The 21,301-nt window shown below is 54.5% G+C and overlaps 1 protein-coding gene across 3 annotated transcripts in view; it reads left to right on the forward strand.

Annotated features, from left to right (window-relative positions):
• LOC102368323 (cytoplasmic phosphatidylinositol transfer protein 1-like) overlaps positions 1-20,656 on the forward strand; it is a 36,079-nt gene extending 15,423 nt beyond the window's left edge. Inside the window, exons 3-10 of one of the 3 annotated variants that reach the window (XM_006015559.3) lie at positions 3,303-3,391; positions 4,323-4,330; positions 5,036-5,107; positions 5,642-5,737; positions 6,137-6,292; positions 9,796-9,859; positions 13,486-13,604; positions 16,369-16,507. In XM_006015559.3, the coding sequence (XP_006015621.1) occupies positions 3,303-3,391; positions 4,323-4,330; positions 5,036-5,107; positions 5,642-5,737; positions 6,137-6,292; positions 9,796-9,859; positions 13,486-13,568 (568 nt within the window). In that variant the 3' untranslated portion in view covers positions 13,569-13,604; positions 16,369-16,507. Of the gene's footprint in view, positions 1-3,302; positions 3,392-4,322; positions 4,331-5,035; positions 5,108-5,641; positions 5,738-6,136; positions 6,293-9,795; positions 9,860-13,485; positions 13,605-16,368 lie in introns of all 3 variants that reach the window. The other 2 variants (XM_025203807.1, XM_006015558.3) reach the window with 2 other exon arrangements.
• Positions 20,657-21,301: the final 645 nt, after the last annotated feature.

Genomic DNA, 21,301 nt, shown 5'->3' on the forward strand with positions numbered 1-21,301 from the left:
GTCTGACCAGTGCCTGATAGAGGGGAAGTATCACCTCCTTGGACCTATTCGTCATGCATCTGCTGATGCACGATAAAGTGCCATTAACTTTTCTGATGACTTCATCACACTGACAACTCATGTTCATCTTGGAGTCCACTAGGACTCCAAGATCCCTTTCCACTTCCGTGCCACCCAGCAGGTCATTCCCTAGGCTGTAGGTGTGCTGGACATTTTTCCTCCCGAGGTGCAGCATTGCATTTCACTTTGCATTTCTCCTTGTTGAACTGCATTCTGTTGTTTTCTGCCCACTTGTCCAACCTGTCCAGGTCTGCTTGCAGCTGTTCCCTGCCCTCCGGTGTGTCCACTTCTCCCCATAGCTTTGTGTCATCCGCAAACTTGGACAGAGTACATTTCACTCCCTCGTCCAAGTCGCTGATGAAGACATTAAAGAGTATCGGTCCAAGGACCGAGCCCTGTGGGACCCCACTGCCCACACCCTTCCAGGTCGAAGCCGACCCGTCCACCACGACTCTCTGGGTGTGACCCTCCAACCAATTCGCCATCCACCGGACTGTGTAGTCATCCAAGTCACAGCCTCTTAACTTGTTCACCAGTATGGGGTGGGATACCGTATCGAAGGCCTTCCTGAAGTCTAAGTATACTACATCCACCCCTCCTCCTGTGTCCAGGCGTTTCGTAACCTGGTCATAAAAAGAGACTAGATTGGTCAGGCACGATCTGCCTGCCACGAACCTGTGCTGGTTTCCCCTCAGCATAATTTGTCCTGCCAGGCTCTCACAAATGTGAGCCTTGATAATTTTTTCAAAGACTTTGCCAAGGATGGAGGTGAGACTGACTGGCCTATAGTTGCCCGGGTCCTCCTTCCTCCCCTTCTTGAAAATGGGGACCACATTGGCCCTTTTCCAGTCCTCCGGGACTTGGCCCGTGCGCCACGAGCGTTCAAATATTCCCGCCAGTGGCTCTGCAATGATGTCGGCCAGTGCCTTCAGCACCCTCGGATGGAGCTCATCCGGGCCTGCCGACTTAAAGGCATCCAGTTCTTCCAAGTGACTCTGCACCATCTCAGGGTCTACGCATGGAAGTCTGGCGCCTTGCTGCTGCCTCTCTACCACCCCAGTGAGAGACTTGTCATGCCCCTCACTTAGGAACACTGAGGCAAAGAACTCATTGAGGAGTTCAGACTTCTCCCCATAGCTTTGTGTCATCTGCAAACTTGGACAGAGTACATTTCACTCCCTCGTCCAGTACATTTCACTCCCTCGTCCATTGACAGGAGTCTTTGGAGGAGAGACATAAAGCCCATCCCAAGGCTGCAGAGAAAAAAGAAAATACACTGAGATTGCGTCTGGCTTCCCCAAGCCAGAGCCTGCTACTGCCAGCTGTCTGTGCATGGAGCTCCTTCTGACCTTGGGTTCAGTTCTGAATGCTCAGAATGGCCTCCAGCAGTGAGCCATGAGATGATTCTGTGGCTGTCAGCTCCTAAGGGGGCCCACGGTTTTGTCCCCTTTTGTTTCTAGGGGGAATCTTACAGCTGAGTCAGGGAACTCTCACATCCCCAGTGCTAGCTGCAATGTAGACAGGTTCCTTGTGGTGTAGATCGAGCCAGCCTGAGGCCAGGACTATTCAAAGCTTCAGCCCCATCATCACTAGGGCTGAAAGGGGCTCTGTCCACAGAGTGCTTCACCATGGCCCTGGGCAGACAGGGGTTGCATCAAGTGAAAGAGTAGTGGGCAGATAATCTAAGCCTCAAACTGGAGCAGCTGCTCAGTCCAGTGGAGAATTAGACCTGAAAGAATCAGGGGTGAAACACTACTGGTGCATGCAGCACAGGTTTGTCTGGCTCCTGCCTGCATCCATCCCAGGGGAGTCAGGAATAAAGGTGAAAAGACTATGACTTGTTCTCCCCCTACCTACTGGAAAGTCTTTAAAGGTTGCCTGCTGTGTGACCTACCCCAGGAGAACTGCCAGTCTGTCCATTCCTGACCCCTTCCTGTATGCAAAGCTGAGGTCATTTACACTGGGGTATGTGTTCCTCTGTCCATGTGCTGTGCAGTAACTGGTTGCCCCTTGCTGAGGACAGACCTAATGCAGGAGTGGCCTTTGCATCTGTTTCACTGCCTGTCCCCTTGCTGCCCCTTGATCCCTTGGCTGCTGCCTGTCCTGCACCTCCCTTTCCCCTGCTGCAGTCCAGCTGTCCCATTCTCTACTTGATGATTGCTTATTCACATGCATGGCTCTCAGAGGGGAGAACTGAGGCCTGTTCTGTATTCCCATCCCCAGTGCCCAGCAGGTGGAAAGGTGTGATGGACAGTGCATATCAGCGAGGCAGCCCTAGCAGCATGGCTCCATCTCACTGCAGCACGTTACTGGGCTGTGCACTCAGCAGGGGGACTGCCAGCGCCAGCCGGGATATTTTTAGCCGAGGCACTCACGATTCTCCTCTCGGGGATGCTATTTATAGAGGCTGAAGATTAATCAAAAATCCCCTCGTCTCTCCCCTCCCCCCGAGCTCCCCTCCGATTGGGTGAGGAACAGCTGTCACGGCCAGAGGAAAGCAAGAGCTGGCAGCTCATTTCCAGCCCCTGTGGAGTGAGCCCAGCTGCTGCCTGCCTGCTGGCAGGTAGCTTTCACTGATGCTTCTTCCTTGGTGCAGAGGGTCTGTGCCCTTCAGTGCATCCATATGCCAGTGTCCTCTCCTTACCATGACAGCGGGGGGATCTGAGGGGCTGGGAGCAGAAGCAGCACCTGTTCCAGCCTGCGGGTCTTAACTTGCTTTTCTTAACCAAGAGCACAGCTTCCCATGGCTGCTGTGGGAGCAGGATCAGCTCTTAGGGTTGCTAGAGTGTGAGGGCTGCAAGTGGGGGGTGAGCAAGGGGAAGGGGTAGGTCTGGGTGCCTTGTGGGGCATGGAGATGGAGACTGGTTGGGAGAGCACAGCAGTGGAGGACCAGGGAGGGTGTGGCACTCAGGGAGTGATGCTGGGGGTACAAGTATATCCTGGGCATGCAGGCAGCTGGAAGGACGCTGGCAATTTGGGGACTGCAGGGCTAGGGAGCTGATGCCCAGGCCCTGATGCAGGGATGGTAGCACTGTGTCTCAAGCTTGGCTTTGGCCCTGGAGGGCACTCTTCTCCCTCCTGCCAGAAGCAGCCACTCCCACTCAGGGCTGAGGGAGGGGTCCATCTGCTTCGTACCTGCGCTGTGGAGAAGTTGGTCCTAAGGGTGACTGGTCAGTGTTGAGGTACACAAGACAGAAATGCAGTGGGTGGTGACTGGAGCCCCTTGTTCTGCGCCTCCCCAGCAAACTGCCCAGCTGGGCCCGCGCCGTGACTCCCCGCATATTCTACATCACGGAGAAGGCCTGGAACTACTATCCCTACACCATCACAGGTAAGGCGCCCTCCTCCTGCCCAGCTCCAGCTGCACTCCCATGCGGCCTCTGAACCTTGTGCTGGGCTGGGAGCACCAGTCTTCTCCCCTTCCCTAACCAGGCACTGCTTGGAGCCCAGATCTCCTGTAGCCCTGCCTCTCCATCAGGTTGTTCCAGGGAGGGAGTAAGATGCCAGCAGAGGGGAAGACAGGAGCAGTCGCAGGGATCTCACCCTGATGGGCATGAAGACAAAGTGATTCTCTTTGTGGGCCCTGTCCCCAGGAAGCAGGCACTCCGGGGGTGTCACCAACACTGCCTGGTCAGTCTAACTTTTCTGGTGACCCCCACCCCATGTGTGAACTGGGCCCTGGCACATGACAAGCTGCACTTCACTGCCACCCACACAGACTCCCCCAGCACAGGACCTGGGAGGAGGGCACAAGGCACAGCAAAAGGCCCCCAAGGGCCCAAAAGAGCCACAGCCCTGAGGCAGAGCCCAAAGCCCAACAAGTGGGCTCAGTGTCTGGCAGGCAACTTGCCCAAGCTCCACACCTCAGTTGGCCCTGTCCTGCCCAGGCAGAGCCAAGCTCCTCTCTTAAGGCCTGTTCCTCAGTCAGCTCATCCCACCAGCATCTGCATGCTGCGGAGTCCTAAGCATCGGGCTAGGAGCCAGCTCCCTTGGCACAACTCACCCTGACAGCCAAACTCGTGCTGGCCCTGGCCCCATTGATGTGTGGGGTCTCAGCAGGGCTGGCAGTGCTCGTGTGTCCCTCCTCCTCGGCTGGCCATGGTAATGGAGCCACCTCATTGTCCAGCTGGATGGAGCCACTCAGGAGCGCTTGGCTGTGTAGACGCAATAATGGTTCCTCTGACTCATCGTCCTTTCCCCCTTTCTCCCTGCTGCCCTCACCCACCCTGGCGCTTCCTGGATTCACTGTGCTGCCGGCTCAGAGTACACGGTAAGGACTGGCTGCGTTGGGCAGTTGTTCAGCTCTCCATTCATCACCCTCCCAGCCTGCTCCACAGCTGGAACCAGACTGGGCAAGACTGGCAATGGAACCCCATTCTGGCCCTGCCACAGCCCTAGGCATGGGCTGCAGAGGGGCATAAAGGGGAAGGTGATGACAGGCACTGCTGCCCCTGGTGCTGTGATGCCTGAAGAGGCTCAGAGGCTTGTGGCCCCTGCTCACAGCTGGGCTCAGCCCCTGCTAACAGCTTATCCCTTCTTCAGTGAGAATAATTAACTGCCCACAGCCCTCCTTGCCACACCACCCACCCAGTCCTGAACACAGGCCCCCATGGGTCCTCTCCATCATGAAGAGCACGGCTGACTCCTTCCACACCAAATGCTGTGTGGAAGCTTTTACCCTCAGGTGGGGCCCCCAAGGAAAAGGGAGGCATAAGGGATTACTTTGTGCTGTGGTTCCCCTTCCCACGTGTGCCTGTGGACTCCTTGCTTGTCAGCATCCTCCAGGGCAGAGACAGGCTGACAGGGCTGGGTAGTGGGGGAAACTGCTAAGTCTGGACCTGATCAATGAGATACTTCAGTGTCTGGGGCTGGGGAGCCAGTCAGGACTGGATGCTGCTCCAGGCCCACCAAGTCCTTGGTCTTTAGTGGGGCAGCCAGACTGGGCCAGAGCTGACGGCCTGTGCTCTTTCTGCAGTGCTCTTTCCTGCCTAAGTTCTCCATTTACATAGAGACCAAGTATGAGGATAACTGCGGAGACAGCGAGAACGTAAGTCCCCCCCACCCGCTCCTTGCCTCTTGCTTGCATTCCCTTGGCACAGGCCACTCCCTCCCCCATCCCCACCTGCTGCCTCTGCCCGTCCTGCTGAGGGTGGTGCTGTGGAGAGAGATTAGCCTCCTGTTCTTTCCCTGTTGCATAGGCACCATCCCTGCCACCAGTGACCTGAGGGGAGCTATGGCCCCTTGCCATCAGGTGGGAGTTGGTCCAGGCTAGCTGGGAGGGGCACGATATCTCCTGAGCCTGCAACCCCCTTGCCCAGGCAAGCAACCTAGGCCACAGTCCACTGACCCCCATCCGATGCCAGAGGGGATGCCTGTATGCACTCAGCCCAGGTTCCTTGCTCGGGTGGCAGCAGCAGTAAATGGATCTTTTCATGGACTTGTTGCAGTTTACAGATGCTGCTGTCCCAGTGCAGGGAGGCCCTTGGCCGGGCATACAAAGCCATTTCCCCACTGGCATTGGCTGGCCTGGGGAGGATGTTGGTGACTGGCTGTGGGTCTCATTGGGCCCTTCCCTCTGCAGATCTTCCACAGCGATAAAATCCTGGGAGACCATGAAGTTTCATTCCTGGATATTGCCTTCGATGAGATTCCCGAGCGCTACTACCGGTCCCTGGAGGTAATGTTGCTGACAGGAGAGAACACAATCCCGTTGACCCTGTCCCTGGCACCCACCCATCTGCCTGTGCCCACCCAAGACGGCCAACCTGACACCAACTGTCTGCCAGTGCCCATACATGTCTGTGCGCCTGCCCCTGCCCATCTGCCTAGTCACAGCCACCCAGCCCCACACCTGCCTGCACACTCTTGGCCTGTCTTCCTCCCACCCGCTCATGCACCCAAATCCACCCACCCCACTGCCAGGTTTGTCTCATATCAGTGTGCTGTGCCATTCCTGGCACAGCTGTTAGCAGTGGGAGGTGAAGTCTGGATTGGGGCTTGGTCAAGGGCATAGCTGGTCCTCTTTCCTTGTCCTTGGCACACTGACCTGCCTGCTCCTTTCTCTTTCTCCATGTAGGACCCACGATACTTCAGTTCGGTGAAGACAGGCCGCGGGCCCTTGCGAGAAGGCTGGCGGGAGCACACCAAGCCTGTCATGTGCTCCTACAAATTGGTCACCGTCAAGTTTGAGGTGTGGGGGCTGCAGACACGAGTGGAGCAATTTGTTCACAAGGTGAGGGGGCACCTCTGCCCCTCCAAGGAGAGGAAACCTCCTGGTTCCCCTGGTAACCATAATACATGCTTCTAGGAAGGAGCTGCCCCCATGACAGCCAGGGACTCAACATGTGGGGGAAGCCCACATGCCCATTTACAAGCTGCAGGAAACACCCCAGAGCCCTACAGCTAGCTGGGAACATGCCAGCCCTTAGTCAGGACCAGAGACCCGAGCAGGCAGTCACTTCCAATGCGTCTTGCTGACTGTGGCTACTGAAATGAAGTGGTTTGTTACTCTATTGTCATGAGTTGGTTAGAGAGAGAGTGTGTGTGAGAGAGCGCAGACAGATATAACACTTGGACTGGAGCTAGACTTCTCAGTGGTGACAGACGATGGAACAAGGAGCAATGGTCAAGTTTTGCAGCAAGGGAGGTTTAGGTTGGATATTAGGAAAAACTTTCTCAGTTGGAGGGTAGTAAAACACTGGAACAGTTTACCCAGTGAGGTGGTGGAATCTCCATCCTTGGAAGTTTTTAAGGCCCTGTTTGAAGAAGCCCTGGCTGGGATTATCTAGTTGGGGATGGTCCTGTTTGAGCAGAGGGTTGAACTAGATGACCTCCTGAGGTCCTTTCCAACCCTACTTTTCTATGGTTGGATGGTTTAAATGAGGTTTGTACTGCAATTGGCCAGACATATGAGCCAGTTCAGAACATTTTAAACCTCCTGAACCATCTCAAAAACCTACTTGGATTAACAAGTACTGTTTTGAAGCAGTTTTCCATGAACCAGTTCAGTGTTATCTGCAGACACCAGGCTTTTCATGACTAATGTCTGGCCAGTCCTCCAGGCATCCCACACCGCCCCACTGCTCACACCCCTCCCTGCCACCCCAATCTTCTCAAGGTAACTGGCAACTTTGGTACACAGCCAGAACTCTACTGCCATGTCCTGTGTTACTTGCACTTGACTGCAGGTCCCCTGACTGGAGGCTCAGGGCAGCTCTCTGCTGCTTTTAAAGAGCTGGTCAGTTTTCTTCCATTGGTGGCAGGGGAGTCCTTACACAGCCCCTGGAGCTCCCAGGCAGGAGTCCAGGCAGCCCCCATACCAATCCTACTGGCACACCTAGGCACTCCTAGTCAGAGCCCCATTGTACACAGAGCTCGGTAAAGTGCAGGAATGGGTTTTAAACTCAGTGGGCATGTCTACACGTGTGCCCCACCGTACAGTTGGTACTACACAGATCTGGCAGCACATCAGTTGTTTATGACCCTACTGCACAGTAGCTCATTGCTACTGTGCAGTAGCAGCAGCAGCATGGTTAGTGCCCATCAACATGACAGCACTGTAGCGACGAGTTACGTCACCATAGCTGATTGCTATGGCAATGTAGCGTCTTGTGTAGATGCGCCCAGTGAGAAGAGAGAGCAGAAAACTTCAGCTGGACCGGGTACTCACTACTACTCCCAGATGGTGGGTCCACAGCACTGCAGTACTTCAGAAGTGACCACTCTGCTTAGAACTGTTAGGACTGGACATGTGACTGGACATTTGTCCTTGGCTTTAACCAAGGACAAATGTGAGCCAGTTTCCAATTGGTGACATTCTTGGAATGGTTCAAGTGTTACGTCTGCCGGCACCTCAAGTGACATGCATGCCACTGCCATCTACTGTAGGCGATCAGAGCTGTCCCATCGCAAGTCATAGCCCCCATACTGCTACTGCTGCATGGAGATCCTCCTTTAGCTCCTTCTGGAGCAGGGGGATGGGAGCACTGTCCTGCTCTTGCAGTTATCCATGGCATGATGCTACAGCTGCAAAGTCGTGCATGCCCACTGCTTCTTTATGGCATAACAGGAAAGTACATGGCAACAGCATTTCATGCTGGATGCATTTTGGTTTTAATTTCTTATTGAATACGAAGAGCGATAGTGGGACATACAACAGAGCCCCCAGTCACAGGTACGCACCTGGCATTGGATGCTGGCATTTGATCCATTGTCTGGGCCAAATTCTAGCTCAGGCCAATGATGCTTCCCCTGCCTTTAAAAAACCCTGTGCAGTTCATGTGGTTACAGTAATGTCTGTGCGCTAAATAGCTGCCCTGTTCCACCCTTGCTGTGGCTGCATTTCAGCAGTGCAAAGTGACACGTATTCAGTAGAGCCTGTAAACCACTTTCTGAAGTGTTCTAAGCTAGAAAGCCCTGTATAAATAACCCAGTTAGTCACCCAGGCCCAGTCAAGCTTTACAGACTCCTCCAGGCTGTGTAGTTTGGCCTATTGAAAGCCCCTTCTAAGCCCTGTGCTTGGGGACGGTGTAGAATCTCTTCATCCACCTTGGTACTCCACCTTGTGGAAAAAAAACCTGCAGCATGCTCATAGGCTTGGCAGCGCTACGCTTGCTAGCACCATGGCTGAAAGAGACTTGGGGGTCATGATTGACCACAAGATGAACATGAGCCACCAATGCGATGTCACAGCTGGTAAAGCAAACAAAACTATGGCTTGCATCCATAGATGCTTCTCAGGAAGATCTCAGGATGTCATCCTCCTGCTGTACTCAGCCTTGGTGAGGCCGCAGCTGGAGTACTGCATCCAATTCTGGGCTCCACAATTCAAGATGGATGCTGAGAAGCTTGAGAGAGTCCAGAGGAGAGCCATGCGCATGATCAGAGGGCAAGAGAATAGGTCTTATGATGAAAGGCCGAGAGCCACGGGACTCTTCAGCCTGGAAAAGTGCAGGCTGGGGTGCCCTGGTGGCTGCCTATAAGTACGTAAGGGGGGTGCATCAGGATCTGGGGGAGCATCTGTTCACCAGAGCGCCCCAAGGGATAACAAGGACTAACGGTCATAAACTCCTCCATGACCATTTTAGGCTGGACATAAGGAAAAACTTCTTTACTGTCTGAGCCCCCAAGGCCTGGAATAGACTCCCTCCAGAAGTGGTGCAGGCACCTACTCTGGACTCATTCAAGAAACGATTGGATGTCTATCTTGTTGGGATCTTTTGACCCTAGCTGACTTCCTGCCCCTGGGGCAGGGGGCTGGACTTGATGATCTTCAAGGTCCCTTGCAGCCCTAATGTCTATCAAATCTATGAAAATCCAGGACGCTTTGGAGTAGAGCACCTCTCCATTTCCCTGGGAGCTGGGGTGGCGGGCAGGGCTGCCTGTAAAGACTCCCACCAGGCCTAGGTGGGGACCTTCCGGAGAGGTGGAAAGCCCTGCTGGCTCCTGGTAAGTGGGAACTGAAGAAAAGTATGTGGCCTGGGCCTGTGCCATGTTCTTCATTGAGGGTAGGTCTAACTCAGTGTTCCCACCCCACAGATGCCTCTCCAGCCCTGCGCTCTGAGAAAAGGCATATGCTGAGCACTAGGATATGGCATGCAGATGCCATCTCTTGGGAGGGCCTCAATCAGCTCCATAACTTCCCATTCTACCTAGAGGGTGCATGTAGAGCCAAAGGGAGCGGAGGGGAGAGCACTCTGCTGCATGCCAGGGCTCTAACTGTGCTGCGGCTTGCAGGTGATCCGGGACATCCTGTTGATAGGACACCGACAGGCATTCGCCTGGGTAGACGAGTGGTGCGGTAAGTGGCCTGCAGTACTGCTCCTCTTGTGGGGGGGCAACAAAGCTAAGCACCAGGGTGGTGAGAGATGCCCCTCCTCCCCCCAGGCTCTACTAGGGAACATGCCCCTGCTTCCCCGTTCCCAGGTCCTTGCTGTGGGTCTGTGCTGGTTACAACACCTGGATGTACTTCAATGGACCCTCTCTTTCCCAGTTATAGGGACAGTCTGGCACATGGGCTCCAGGGGTTAAAGAGTCACCCCCTTCCCTTCACCAAACAGACACACTTCCCCCCCAGGCTGGAGGAGCAGGAGGGTATCCCATGCCCACACTGCACTGCCTTTTGCTCTGGGATTGGTGCTGTCTAGTAAGGGCAGAGTGCCAGGGTGACCATTCTTCAATGTGGAACAGAACTGCCCATGCCAGGGGCCCTGGCACTCCTCATGCACCCTGGGAGTCAGGCAGTGCATAAGGGCTCCAGTAGGGCTGCTGCCTCCTAGGCTCAAGGCATTGTGAATATGTCCAGCCCAACCAGGGATCAGGTTCCCCATCGAAGGCTGGCATTCACTCCAGGGCTGAATTTGGCCTAGGAAGGATAATTCCTGTTGACTTTGCTAGCCCACTTACACTAGGGTTGAATTTGGCCCCTGCACACACAGTGGGTGTTGGGAAGGAATTAATGGACTTCCTGCAAGAAGACAGCACAGACACCAAGCAGCCCCCCTCCTGCCTCTGCAGGAGTGTGCTGGCCCTTTAAGGATGCATTCCACCTTCTCTGCAAGAAATAGCTGCAAGCTGAAATGCTTAGACAAGATCATCTGCAGGCAGAGCTCCATCTCCTGCTGCTAACCCCACTAACCCTACCCCCCACACCCCCACCCCTGCTCACTGCTGTTCTGGCTTTGCCTCCTGCTGCTGCACACCCCAGCACTTCCACCCCCATCTGTCCACAAGCACCCTCCAGTTCCTGCTTGGCTCTGCTTGCACATGGCCTCTCTCACTGCCACTGACCCTTTGCTGCATATCCTGGGGACCTAGACACGTGGGTGGGCTGGGCGCTCTGCACAGTGCAGGGCTGCCCTGCAATCACTGTCTTTGCTGGGGTACTGGCCTTGGAGTCTGGTTCAGGGGCACGGGGCAGGAGACAGGGCCAGGGTGAGAATGGCATCAGCTCACAGCCAAGTGGCTCTGCAGCCTTGCTCTGCTGCCCAGCAAGGACCATGAAGCTGGGCTGTACTGACATTAGAGATGGAGCACATGGCTCCTCTTCAACTGGTGCAGATGGATTCAGATCATGGTGGTGGCTGGAAGGATTCTTGCCCCACATGTCATTGGCATCATCCAGAAATGCTGGCACCAGGAGGCAATTCAAGCTCACATTCTGAGAGGCATGACTGAGCCTGGGGAAGCAGAGAGAGGAAGTGTCTGTCAAACAGAGGACAAGAAGTGCTGACAGCTCCTCCCCTCCCATCTAGTCTGTGTGGGGCCAGGGCTGTGGACCAGGTCTCCAGGCCAGCTGTGCGTTGGGCACTGCTGCCCCCTGCTGGCCCATAGCAGCAGCACTGACATGAAGTGAAGCACTAGCTTGCTGGGCCATCAGGAAGGCCCAGCTCCTGAAAATCCCATCTCCTGGAGATGGGTGTACAGGGAAACCACACAGCCCATGTCCATCAGCCTTTGCGTCCAGCCAGCCCAGCTAGCACCCAGCTCCTCCCAGGATTCACAACTGTACTTGACATTTTCCCTGTGAGGGTGTTGCTGCCCAAACCATCATGGCAGCCCCAGGCCAGCAACTGCTCTCCAGGACTCTGGGCGGAACCTGAAGCAGCCTTTGCCCTTACCTGCACATCAGCTGGTAGCCAGGGCTGGCTGCATGAGAGGATCCTCAGCAGACCATGTGCTCAGTGTTGCCCAGGGGAAGGGGGCAGGGATGGAGTGAGGGAATCTCTTGGAGAAGAGGGCAGAGCAGAACCCACTTGGCAAAGGGTTTCGTGCATCTGAGCCCAGGAGCAGACCATGAAGCATACTGACAACCAGGGGATCAGCTTCATCAGTGGGGAAACCAAAGGAAGCAGCTACTGCTACTACAAAGGAGAAGCTAGGCCTGGAGTAGCTGTTGCTGTGCTCCCACACAGCTCCTCCCCCACTAGGTGAGGCTGTGGCTGAGCCAACAAGCAGCTCACAGCTGCGTTCATCCCCTGCAGAACCTCAGAGGAAACCCTGGGATGCGTGCTCCCAGCGCCAGCTGATGTGACTGCAGGCTTCCTCTGCTGCCAGAGCTCTTCCACCCTCCTCTACGGCAGCTCCGCTGGGAATGACTGAGATTGGACTAACTGGGGGCACCATTCTTTATGGCATCGCCTGCTTGGATTGACATGACCCTCCTACCACTGGGCACCCCATGAGCGGCACAGGCCAAGCATCTTGAGGTTGCTAGAATTACCAATGGACCACAAAGAGCTTTCCTTCACAGGCTCTACTTAGTGGCCAATGGTCTCTACCCAACAGAGATGTCAGGGTTGAGCAGATGATAGCTGGAAAGTTTGCTGGTACCTTCTTTCCCCATCAGCCTTCTGGGGTAGTGCTTAACAGTCTCACTTCCCTGTAACGCTACTAACAACACAGCCCCCATCCGCAGCCCTCAGCATCCTGTGAGGCAGGCTGGCTCAGTAGAGAAGCATCCATCCATCTCTTGGTCTGTGCCTGGCCTCCTGCTCCTCCCAGACCTGTCAGCCCTTTGACTCAAAGGGCTTCCCAGTGTCTTGGGTCTGGCACCTCTAGGTCAGCCAGGTTGCTGGATAGGGAATTCAAGAGACAACAACATCTCCTGCTGATTGCTAGGGTTGGCTGCTCTTTGGGAGCTCAGGGGCAGCCTCTCAGGATGCACGGGCCCTGAAAGGGGAGAGCCATATGCCTGTTGAAAGAGGAGCCCCATTGAAGTCTGTGCAAACCTTGTGGTCTGTCCATGAATGCTTGTTCTTGGGGATGTTTCTGCCTGTGCTTTCAAGAGCCCACAACTGCAAATGCCTGAGCTTGCAGTAAGCGGTGGGAGACTGCTGGTGTGTGTGGGTGTGTGTGTGTGTGTGAGAGATATGGCCTGTGTTGCTTCTGGATGATGGACCTATATGAGGCACTGACAGCCATGACTCGGGAGAAGCCAGTTGTGAGGAACCCTGCAGCTGGCTGACTATGCAGGCTGGGAAGGTGACACAGCTCCCTGTGGGGTCCCTGTGCCATGGCTTGAAGACCTTCCTGTCTCTCAGGACACCTCACTGTTTCAAGCAGAGCTTTGTAAGCCTGTCTGTACCAAACGCAAGTAGAGAGCACTTGACAGCAGGTGTCAGCATGAATGTGTTTTGTGTGTGCGGTCATGCCCATTGCATGGGAGAGTGTGCATCTTGCAGAGGGTATTCCCCAGTAGGGCGTGAAGTGGGGAGGGTAAGCATCCAGAAGGGACACCCAAGTGATGGGTAAATGGATGGAAAGCCAGGTGGCAGGTGGATGGATGTGCTTCTGGCTGTGGCTGGTGGCCCCTGGTGTTGGTGTAGCACTTGTTTCCCTGTTGCTGTGCCCTGGACTGGATGTGTGGGGCATTCACCTAGTGTTGCCCTGCTGGCCGAGCAGTGAGAGGCTCTCTGCATGTTACAGACATGTCCCTGGAAGAGGTCCGTGTCTTCGAGACTCAGATGCAAGTGGCCACAAATCAAAAGTTCGGAAGCCAGGACCCTTAGCTTCCTGCCTGCCCAGCTCGCCCAGGACCTCCCTTTGTATGTACCTTCCATTTGGTTTTCTCTTTTTCCATGCAACCTCATAGTTCACCCCTGCCCCTCCCCGGTCACAGAGTGCACTCTGGGGCAGCCATTCTTTACACTGGGGTCTGGCTGGTGGGGGTGGCCTCAGCCCAGGGAGCATGCGTGGTCTGGATCAGAACTGGAGCATGCACTGGACTGTGGGCAAAGGAGCTGAACCAGAGGGTGACGCTCATCCTCTCTGATGCAGGGCAGTGGTCAGGCTTTTCTGCAGTGGGGGTTGTGGTGGGACATCAGAGTATCTGCCTCCTCTTTGGTAGCACTGCTATAGTGTTCTCATGTGAGGGCTTCTCCTTGACTCTGCAGGGAGCTCATCATCCCCCACAACAAGAGGTGATTGTGCTGGGGATGGATGAACCTGGTCCATAGCTGTGAGACCACAGTGCAGCTGCTTGTTAAAACAGGATAGAGGCCATGCAGCCAGAAACATTTACACATGAGTAGGGGAGATCCGGGGAGCTCTCAGCGATCCCATGGCAAACGGACCACATATTTCACCTGGAGCAGCTCCCATCAGAATGGCTTGCACTGGGGGGTGGTATTGAGCCAGAACTTGCAGGAGTTCAACAGCTGTATGGACAGAGCAGATGCCAGGTCTGCTTCCCCAGGGCAGATGTGCAGATGTACCTTAAGCCTTCTGTGCACTCTGCCTGCTTCAGCAGCCTGGGCCCCATGGCTCTGCCAGTGCACCTCCCTCTGCTCCCACCATCTCCCTGCACATAGCTTTGCCAATGCACCTCCCTCCTGCCTGCACCCCCTGCATTCCACTCCTGATCCCTCCCCAGTGCTACACCTCATTCCTGCCCTGCAGTATCCTTGCCGTTCCAGTATACAACCTTTGCAAGGGAGTTCAACAGCCCACAGTGGAAGCCTGGGTACTGATGACCTCAGGGAGCTGGCAGCAGGCAGATAGCACATAGGCAGGCCCCATGCTTCTTTCTTGACCTGGCCTCTCTAAGAGGCAGAAATCAAGGCCATCTGCCTACTGCTGTGTTCAACAGCCTCCTTGAGGTGGTTTCTCTGCTGTTGACCCAATCCTATTGCCCTCTGCTTCATGCACTGCATCATCCCTTAGAGCTTCACACCCAGGTATGTGTAGAAGTAAGTCACTGAAGGGTGAGTTCCCTGTAGAACCTCAGCATCAAAGCTTGGGGAAGTCCCCTTCCTTCTCATGCTGATCTCAGCCACAGCCCTGACACTGGGCAGCCTGGAAGATACGAGGACAGTAAATTAAATCAACCCACACACAGCTCAGAACCAGATCTGAAAGCTCTGGCTTGGTGGCCTCTGCTGCCCTGTTCAGCCTATTAGAGATAAGAGCTGTTACAAGTCCCTTGGAAAATTTATTCCCATGGGGAAACTTGGCCTTTAAAGTCATCTTTGACTCCACACAACAGCTAAAGCATATTTCCTGGGTCTTCTGAAGCAGTTCAGTCTTCTCAGGCCTGTTGTGAAGAAGATGACACAATAGCTAACCAAGTTACAACAAGGGAGAAAAACCTACATAAAACTAGGACAGACTCTCCCGGGGCAGTAGAGCTTTGCCCAGTCATGCAGTGTTTACATGGAGCAAGGCACTCAGATACCAGGGTGATGCACACATCCTGGCAGCAGGACAGCTGTAGAAGCTAAGGAATTGGTTTGTTCTATTCTTCCTGATGGATCTTTGCTCTTGGCCAAGGTGGTCATGGGAACCTCAGTAAAGACAGCTCAATAGGTACTTCAGTAAGCCTCAGCTCCACAGAATAATGCCCTCTGGGGAAAGGAACCCAACAGAGGTGAGCTGGAGCTTCTGCCCAGCCTGCAGCCCATCAGCCACCAGCAGCGCCTGTTCTGTACAGAGCCTGTGCATCACATGATGCTGATTACTCTTCCTCACTCCCAGCTGCTGGATCATGTATTCAAAGAATACCTCATTCCTTCTCTGACCTTATTTTTCTATGGAAGGAACAGCTTTAGTTGCCACAGGGACATTGCTGCATCCCCAGTTGGAGCAGAGATGATCTGTGGAATTGTATGTGAGAGGGGAGGTAGCAATAAGGCAACTTCTATTATGTGGTCCGCACTACAGAAAAATTAGAAACCTAAGGAAAACTACTGTTTCTGATACTGAAAAAGATCCTCCATCCCCCTCCAGTGAGTAAGTCTCCTCAGGCTGTGGTTTCAAGCTCAACATCTCATCTGTGGCTTAGGCCTTTAGCCTGATAGGACTGCAGATTTCCACCCCCTGGACCTGCAGGCTGCTTTAGAGACAGCAGTAAGGGGCACTGTGTAAACATCTTCATGAATTAGGTGAGAGATGCTGGTGAGAATTGCCTCCAGCCACAGCAGCAGCATCCTCCTCCATGGACAGTGCCTTCTGGGATAGGTAAGCTAGTAGCAAGGTGAGGACTATAGGGAGGAGGCCACCCCTCATGGCTCAGGTAGTAGATGTAGAAGCTGGCTTGTGCCCAGCACATGAGCACAAAGGGCCTGGCCACCCCACATTGCTGACACACTTGGGGAGGGTTGCTCACCCTTCACTTGCCTGCTTTGTCTCACGCACTCCAAGCCCCCAAACCTCCCTTGTGGCTGTGCTCAGGATGTCTCTCCAGTGTGTGTGAGAGCCACTCCCAGAGCAGCCTCACCCCCGTGTTCCTCTGTTTAACACATCCAAGCAGAAGCAGACAGGTGGGTCCTCCCAAGCCAGCCTGTGAACTCTGCTTCTGTTTTCCTTTGCCAGGAATGACAATGGAGGAGGTGCGCAAGTATGAGAGGGAAACCCAGGAAGCCACCAACGAGATCATTGGTGTGGTCACACCCTCCATTTCCATAAGTGAGGTGGGGCAAGCTCCGGTCACTCACAGCGCCCCAGCCAGTGCCCCTTCCACACCACTGAGTGATGATCCCCCAGACTTCCTCAGCGCTCCCAAGGACAGGCCCCGGAAGAAATCTGCTCCGGAAACACTGACGCTGCCAGCCCTGCGGGAGCGCGCCAATGCTGAGTAATGGCCACCCTACAGACATGCTTGGTGGACAGATGCTTGGCCCTCATTCCCCACCCCTCAAATCAGGGCACCCTACCCACTTTGCCTGCCTTGAGAAATGTAAAGTCTACCGCTCCCCCAACATCATTCCTGTCCCTTGTCCCCAATAAAAAAGACAGCAGATCCTATCCTGAGCCAGATGGGAGAAGCCCCTTCGTGAGGTCCCAGATTTCCCTGCCATCACATGGGCCTTGGGCTCCCCTCAACCTGCTACCCAGCCCCACTCTCTTCTCATCATTCCAGCACATGCCCTGCTTTCCCTGCCTTTGGTTCAGAGAGGAGCATGGGCTTTGGCATGTTAGAGCCATTCCTTGACCCATCTGCAGACAGCTCTGTCCTGGCAGGTAACATCCCTCAGAGCTGCTTTTGCTAGAGCCAGGTGGCAGCCAGTGCCAGCCCAGCCCTTCCCTGAAGGAACTTGGAAGCACCTTGCAGACTGTTGATAAAAACTGGCAGGCATTGACTGCTCCCCATTCCCACTGGCAGTGAGACCCACCAGGATGTTTAACCTATGTCCTTGCCACCTCCTGAGGATTGCTGACTGTACCTCCGAGCTTCACAGTACCACAGCAACCCTGAGCCCACCAGCATCCAGACTGTAACTCTGCAGCTGTGCCAATGTCACCCGTGTCCCTCCAGCTTTGACAGGAGGGCAGAGCTGAGTTGTCAGGACTGCTTCTCCTGTTCCTGATGTCATGCTCCAGGCCACTGGTGAAGAGCCAGCATCTCAACCATCTCTACTCTGGAGACCTTTTCCACCTGTCACTAGCACTGGCTTGTCCAGCACTAGCAGTGTTGTAGTGTGGAAAAGGCTGCAACGCAGTCAGTTGATCCCCTTCTAAGCAAGGGATCGTAGGACTGGCGGGGCTGACTTTAGTCATGCTTAGGCTGTGGGAAACCTTTCCCTGCAGAGTGGAGCATGGCATTCTGGGTGTGAATGAGAAGCCCACTTGGTATGAAGCCACTGGTGACAAGACACCATCACTGAGTTGCAGCTCTGGATTAATGCTTGTCATAGTGGGACAGGCCTAGCCATTGTCCCTATAGACAAGCCCAAAAAGTACTGCTCGCCATGTCTTGCCTCTGTCCTTCCCAGTTGAGCCTTTCCTGTGTCCAGAGTTGTGTTCTTGGTCTTGCCAAGGCCCTTTACTTTCACCAGTCCCCTCCAGAGTCCTACAGCAAGAAGGGGTAAAGATCTGTTCATCCCAACCCACCTAGCCTTCTGCCAAGCAGCCTTCTCCCCACTGGTGCCTTCAGGACAAGGGCCATCCCCACACCACTGCTCCAGCAAAGATTTCTGGCAACTATCTGGACCCATGGCTGGACCTGCTTCGTCACCAGCTATTCCCATTGCCCTCCAGGCACCTGGACTTAGCCTCCAAACTGCCTCACACTCGCTCAGGTCCCTGAGGAGTGGGTCCCATCATAGCTGAGCCTGCGGGGTATGTCAACCATGGGTACTGAACATGTGCAGACTCCAGCTCCAAGTGCATCCAGCACAAACCAGCTGAGCCTTCACACTGGGTTTGAGCCTCAGATACAAGCACACGTTGAATTGCACTGATTCCTAAACAGGAATCCCCCAACCCACTGCCCTCTGCTTGGGCCTCAGCACAGGTCCCTTTGTTCAAGTATTTTTTAACAGTCTTTGCTACAGTTTGTGTCCTGGACAAGCAGAAATGGAACAGCCAGCCTCTCCTCCAGGAAACTACATGCTGCTGATGGATCAACCAAAGGTCTACATGGGAGGCAGCTCTGCCAGCTAATCTGGATGGGCCAAGCCCAGGTGAACCTGCTGTACTCCATGACATCCAGAATGCTGTCCTCATGGAACTTGGGGCTTGGGAGGGACCTCAGGGGTTATCTGCTTCAACACCCTGCTCTGTACTTTCCACTGGGGGTTGAGGGTCACCAACACCATACATGGTGGATCATGCCTCTGCTGTGTGATATGAGCCACTGGAAGAGTAGCTTGGAGGCTGGTTGGGATTCAGTGATCCCTATGAAGCATTAGGTCATGACAGGAAGAGGCTGGGTCTGGAGGAGCCCCCACAGGGTTGGCTGCTTCTCCTAACTTGTCAGAACCCCTAGGGTCTGCAAAATGGGTCTGGAAGTCTAATAGGAACAGGCTCTGACTATTTTATCACCTTTGCCTCTGAATGGAGCCAGGATGGCCAGAAGCCTTGTGAACATGGGAGAAGATTTATTTATTGATTGTGGACTTTAGACAAGGTTGTGTTTAGGTCTGGGGAGAAGGTGTGGGGTAGTTTTTAATTGGATTCTAGTTTGGCCTCCTCTTCAACCCAGACTGTGCAAAGGGCCAAAGGAGTCATGCAGAAAACCTGTTTGCTGTAATGGAAAGGAATGGTCCCACAAATGACACTGAGGGACTGGGTATTTAAGATGGGCCACAGCTGGATTCTGAACCCCTTCAAAAGGGAAGGACTTGGCTTGGGAATAAGGCGTCCACCCACACCCACGGGCTCTGAGTCAGTTCCACACTGGAAAGGATCTGTTTCCTGTTCTAGTTTGGATGTAGTCAAAATCTCCCCAGAAAAGCCATGCGGCAAGATTTTGCACCATCACATTTGCACTGAGGCCGAGCATCTTGCTTTGGTCTAAGTCAGAGCCCAGCTCTATACAGGTTGAGCCTAGTGTCCTCAGCCCATCTCTTCTGAAGGGTATTTTCCCTCGCCAAACAAATTTTAAAGCCCCTTCTCACGTCCACTGAATTGTATGCCCCTTGCCCAAGCTTTGTACAGAATGGGCTAGAACCTGTCCCTAGGTTCCTTGTAGCCTGAGCCTTGTTCTCTGGGGCTCAGACCCTTGTGAGGGGCTCGGTCTCTGCCTCGCCCGGAGCAGATGCGTCAATCCAGTCCGGACTTCTCTGCATTGTGTCTTCAATTCTCACCCCTCAAGGGTTTCCCCTTTGTGCCCACCTCTTGGGCTGTGGAAAGCCTGTGTGAGGCTGTTGGTATCAGCCTTGGGTATATGTGAGCTTGTGTTTTCCTCCTGCAGCCAGGCTGCTCTGGCTCTTGTCCCTGGACATTTTGGTTCATCTCACGCATGTGTCCAGGTCCCAAGGCCTTTCTGATATGCCCACTGTGGAGCTGTGCAGTAGCTGGTGATGGCAGGGGCTGCATAGGGAGGTTAGTTCTAGTACTGTGCAGGAAGGATAGGGGCAAGTGCTGGAGCGAGGGGACAGTGCTCTGGTGCTTAGCCCTTTGCAGCAGGCACCTGAGGCTGATGGTTGTCTCTGCAGAGCCCCTCTTCCCTCCCTCCCTGCCTCCCTGCTTGGAGCACCAGCTCCTGGGCTTTGCTCTGTGGCCCCATACCTGGAAGCAGGGATTTGCTGATGACCAAACCAAGCGTGAGCCAGGAGGGGCCAGATGTCTGTGGGGTTGAATGTATCTTGCATGAATGTACCACATGATGTAGCATTCCCCACCCCTTCCCCTGCCCCACCCAGCCTGTCTCCTCTCTAGCCTCCTGCATCCTCAGGAGTCTCTTTATTTCTCTCCTGCCCCGGGTCCCCATCCCAGGAGGCAGCTGGTCGCTGAGTTGGAGAGCCCTCAGGGCCCAGCCCCAGCTCCTGGAAGCTCCCTCCCAACAGACACTTGTGAAGAGAGACCACAAAGGATTTTCCCTGCTCAGAGGCCAGGCCCCTGCTCCAGGTGTGAGCATGGGACTTGTCTCCGCCACCCCTGCCTGTCATAAGGCCCGTGGGCCCCACCATCTCCAGCAACACAGCCGGGGCCTAGGGGGAGCAGGCTTGCCCTGGAAAATGCTAACATCCCCTGGTGTCTGCTTCAGGCAATGTGAATCGTTCCTCATGAGCCAGTTCCTCACTGATTGCCCTTGCCACTTACTGCTCACTTGGAGGCCACTTGTGTTTGGACGGGGCGAGGCAGCGGCTGGCTCAGGCCTTGGCTTTCTTTGTTACAACAAAGGCCTTTTGAGAAATAAAGCAAAAGAAGCTGCTGCGGCTCCTCTGCTGTTTATTTGTCCCCTCTACATCTCCCACTGCTGCCATGAGCCCCTCCTAGCTGTGGGAGTGGGTGGCAGGGGAAGATGGCTGAGGGGAGTGATCCAGGGCCAGTGACACGCACACTCCTGAAGCACTGGGCAGAAGAGGAACAACAGGGGATCAGGACAGGGCAATGGCCTGTGAGTATATAGAAATGATGCTTCTCCTAATGCTGCATTTATCACAACAATTCACCCATTAGACTGAGGGATAAATTAACCAAGGCAGACACCATGGTGAAGAGGTCATTTTGTGTGTACCTGGAAACCCCCAGCATCTCCCATGGCTGTGATCTTTGAGGGTCACCAGGGCAGGGAACAAGGCCTGAAGAGCAGAGGAGACTGAATGGATAGAGCACACAATGACCCACACAAGGGTCAGTGCAGATGTACCCCTGGGTCTAATGCAGATCTGAGGCTGCGCAAGGCTCAAGGTGTATTCACTACCTCAGCATGGGGAATGCCCCCTCCAGCTTCTTCCAAATGAACTCAGTGCCCAGGAGTCCAGTACACTGGAGGGAGCCTTCCTCCTTCCCGATATCCCCCAGGCAGACACAGGAAGCCATGTGTCTCCACCAGGCATTGCTTGTTCCCTTGCAGCCA

The sequence above is a fragment of the Alligator sinensis genome, unplaced genomic scaffold, assembly GCF_000455745.1.
Source record: "Alligator sinensis unplaced genomic scaffold, ASM45574v1 scaffold404_1, whole genome shotgun sequence".
Classification (NCBI taxonomy): Eukaryota; Metazoa; Chordata; order Crocodylia; family Alligatoridae; genus Alligator; species Alligator sinensis.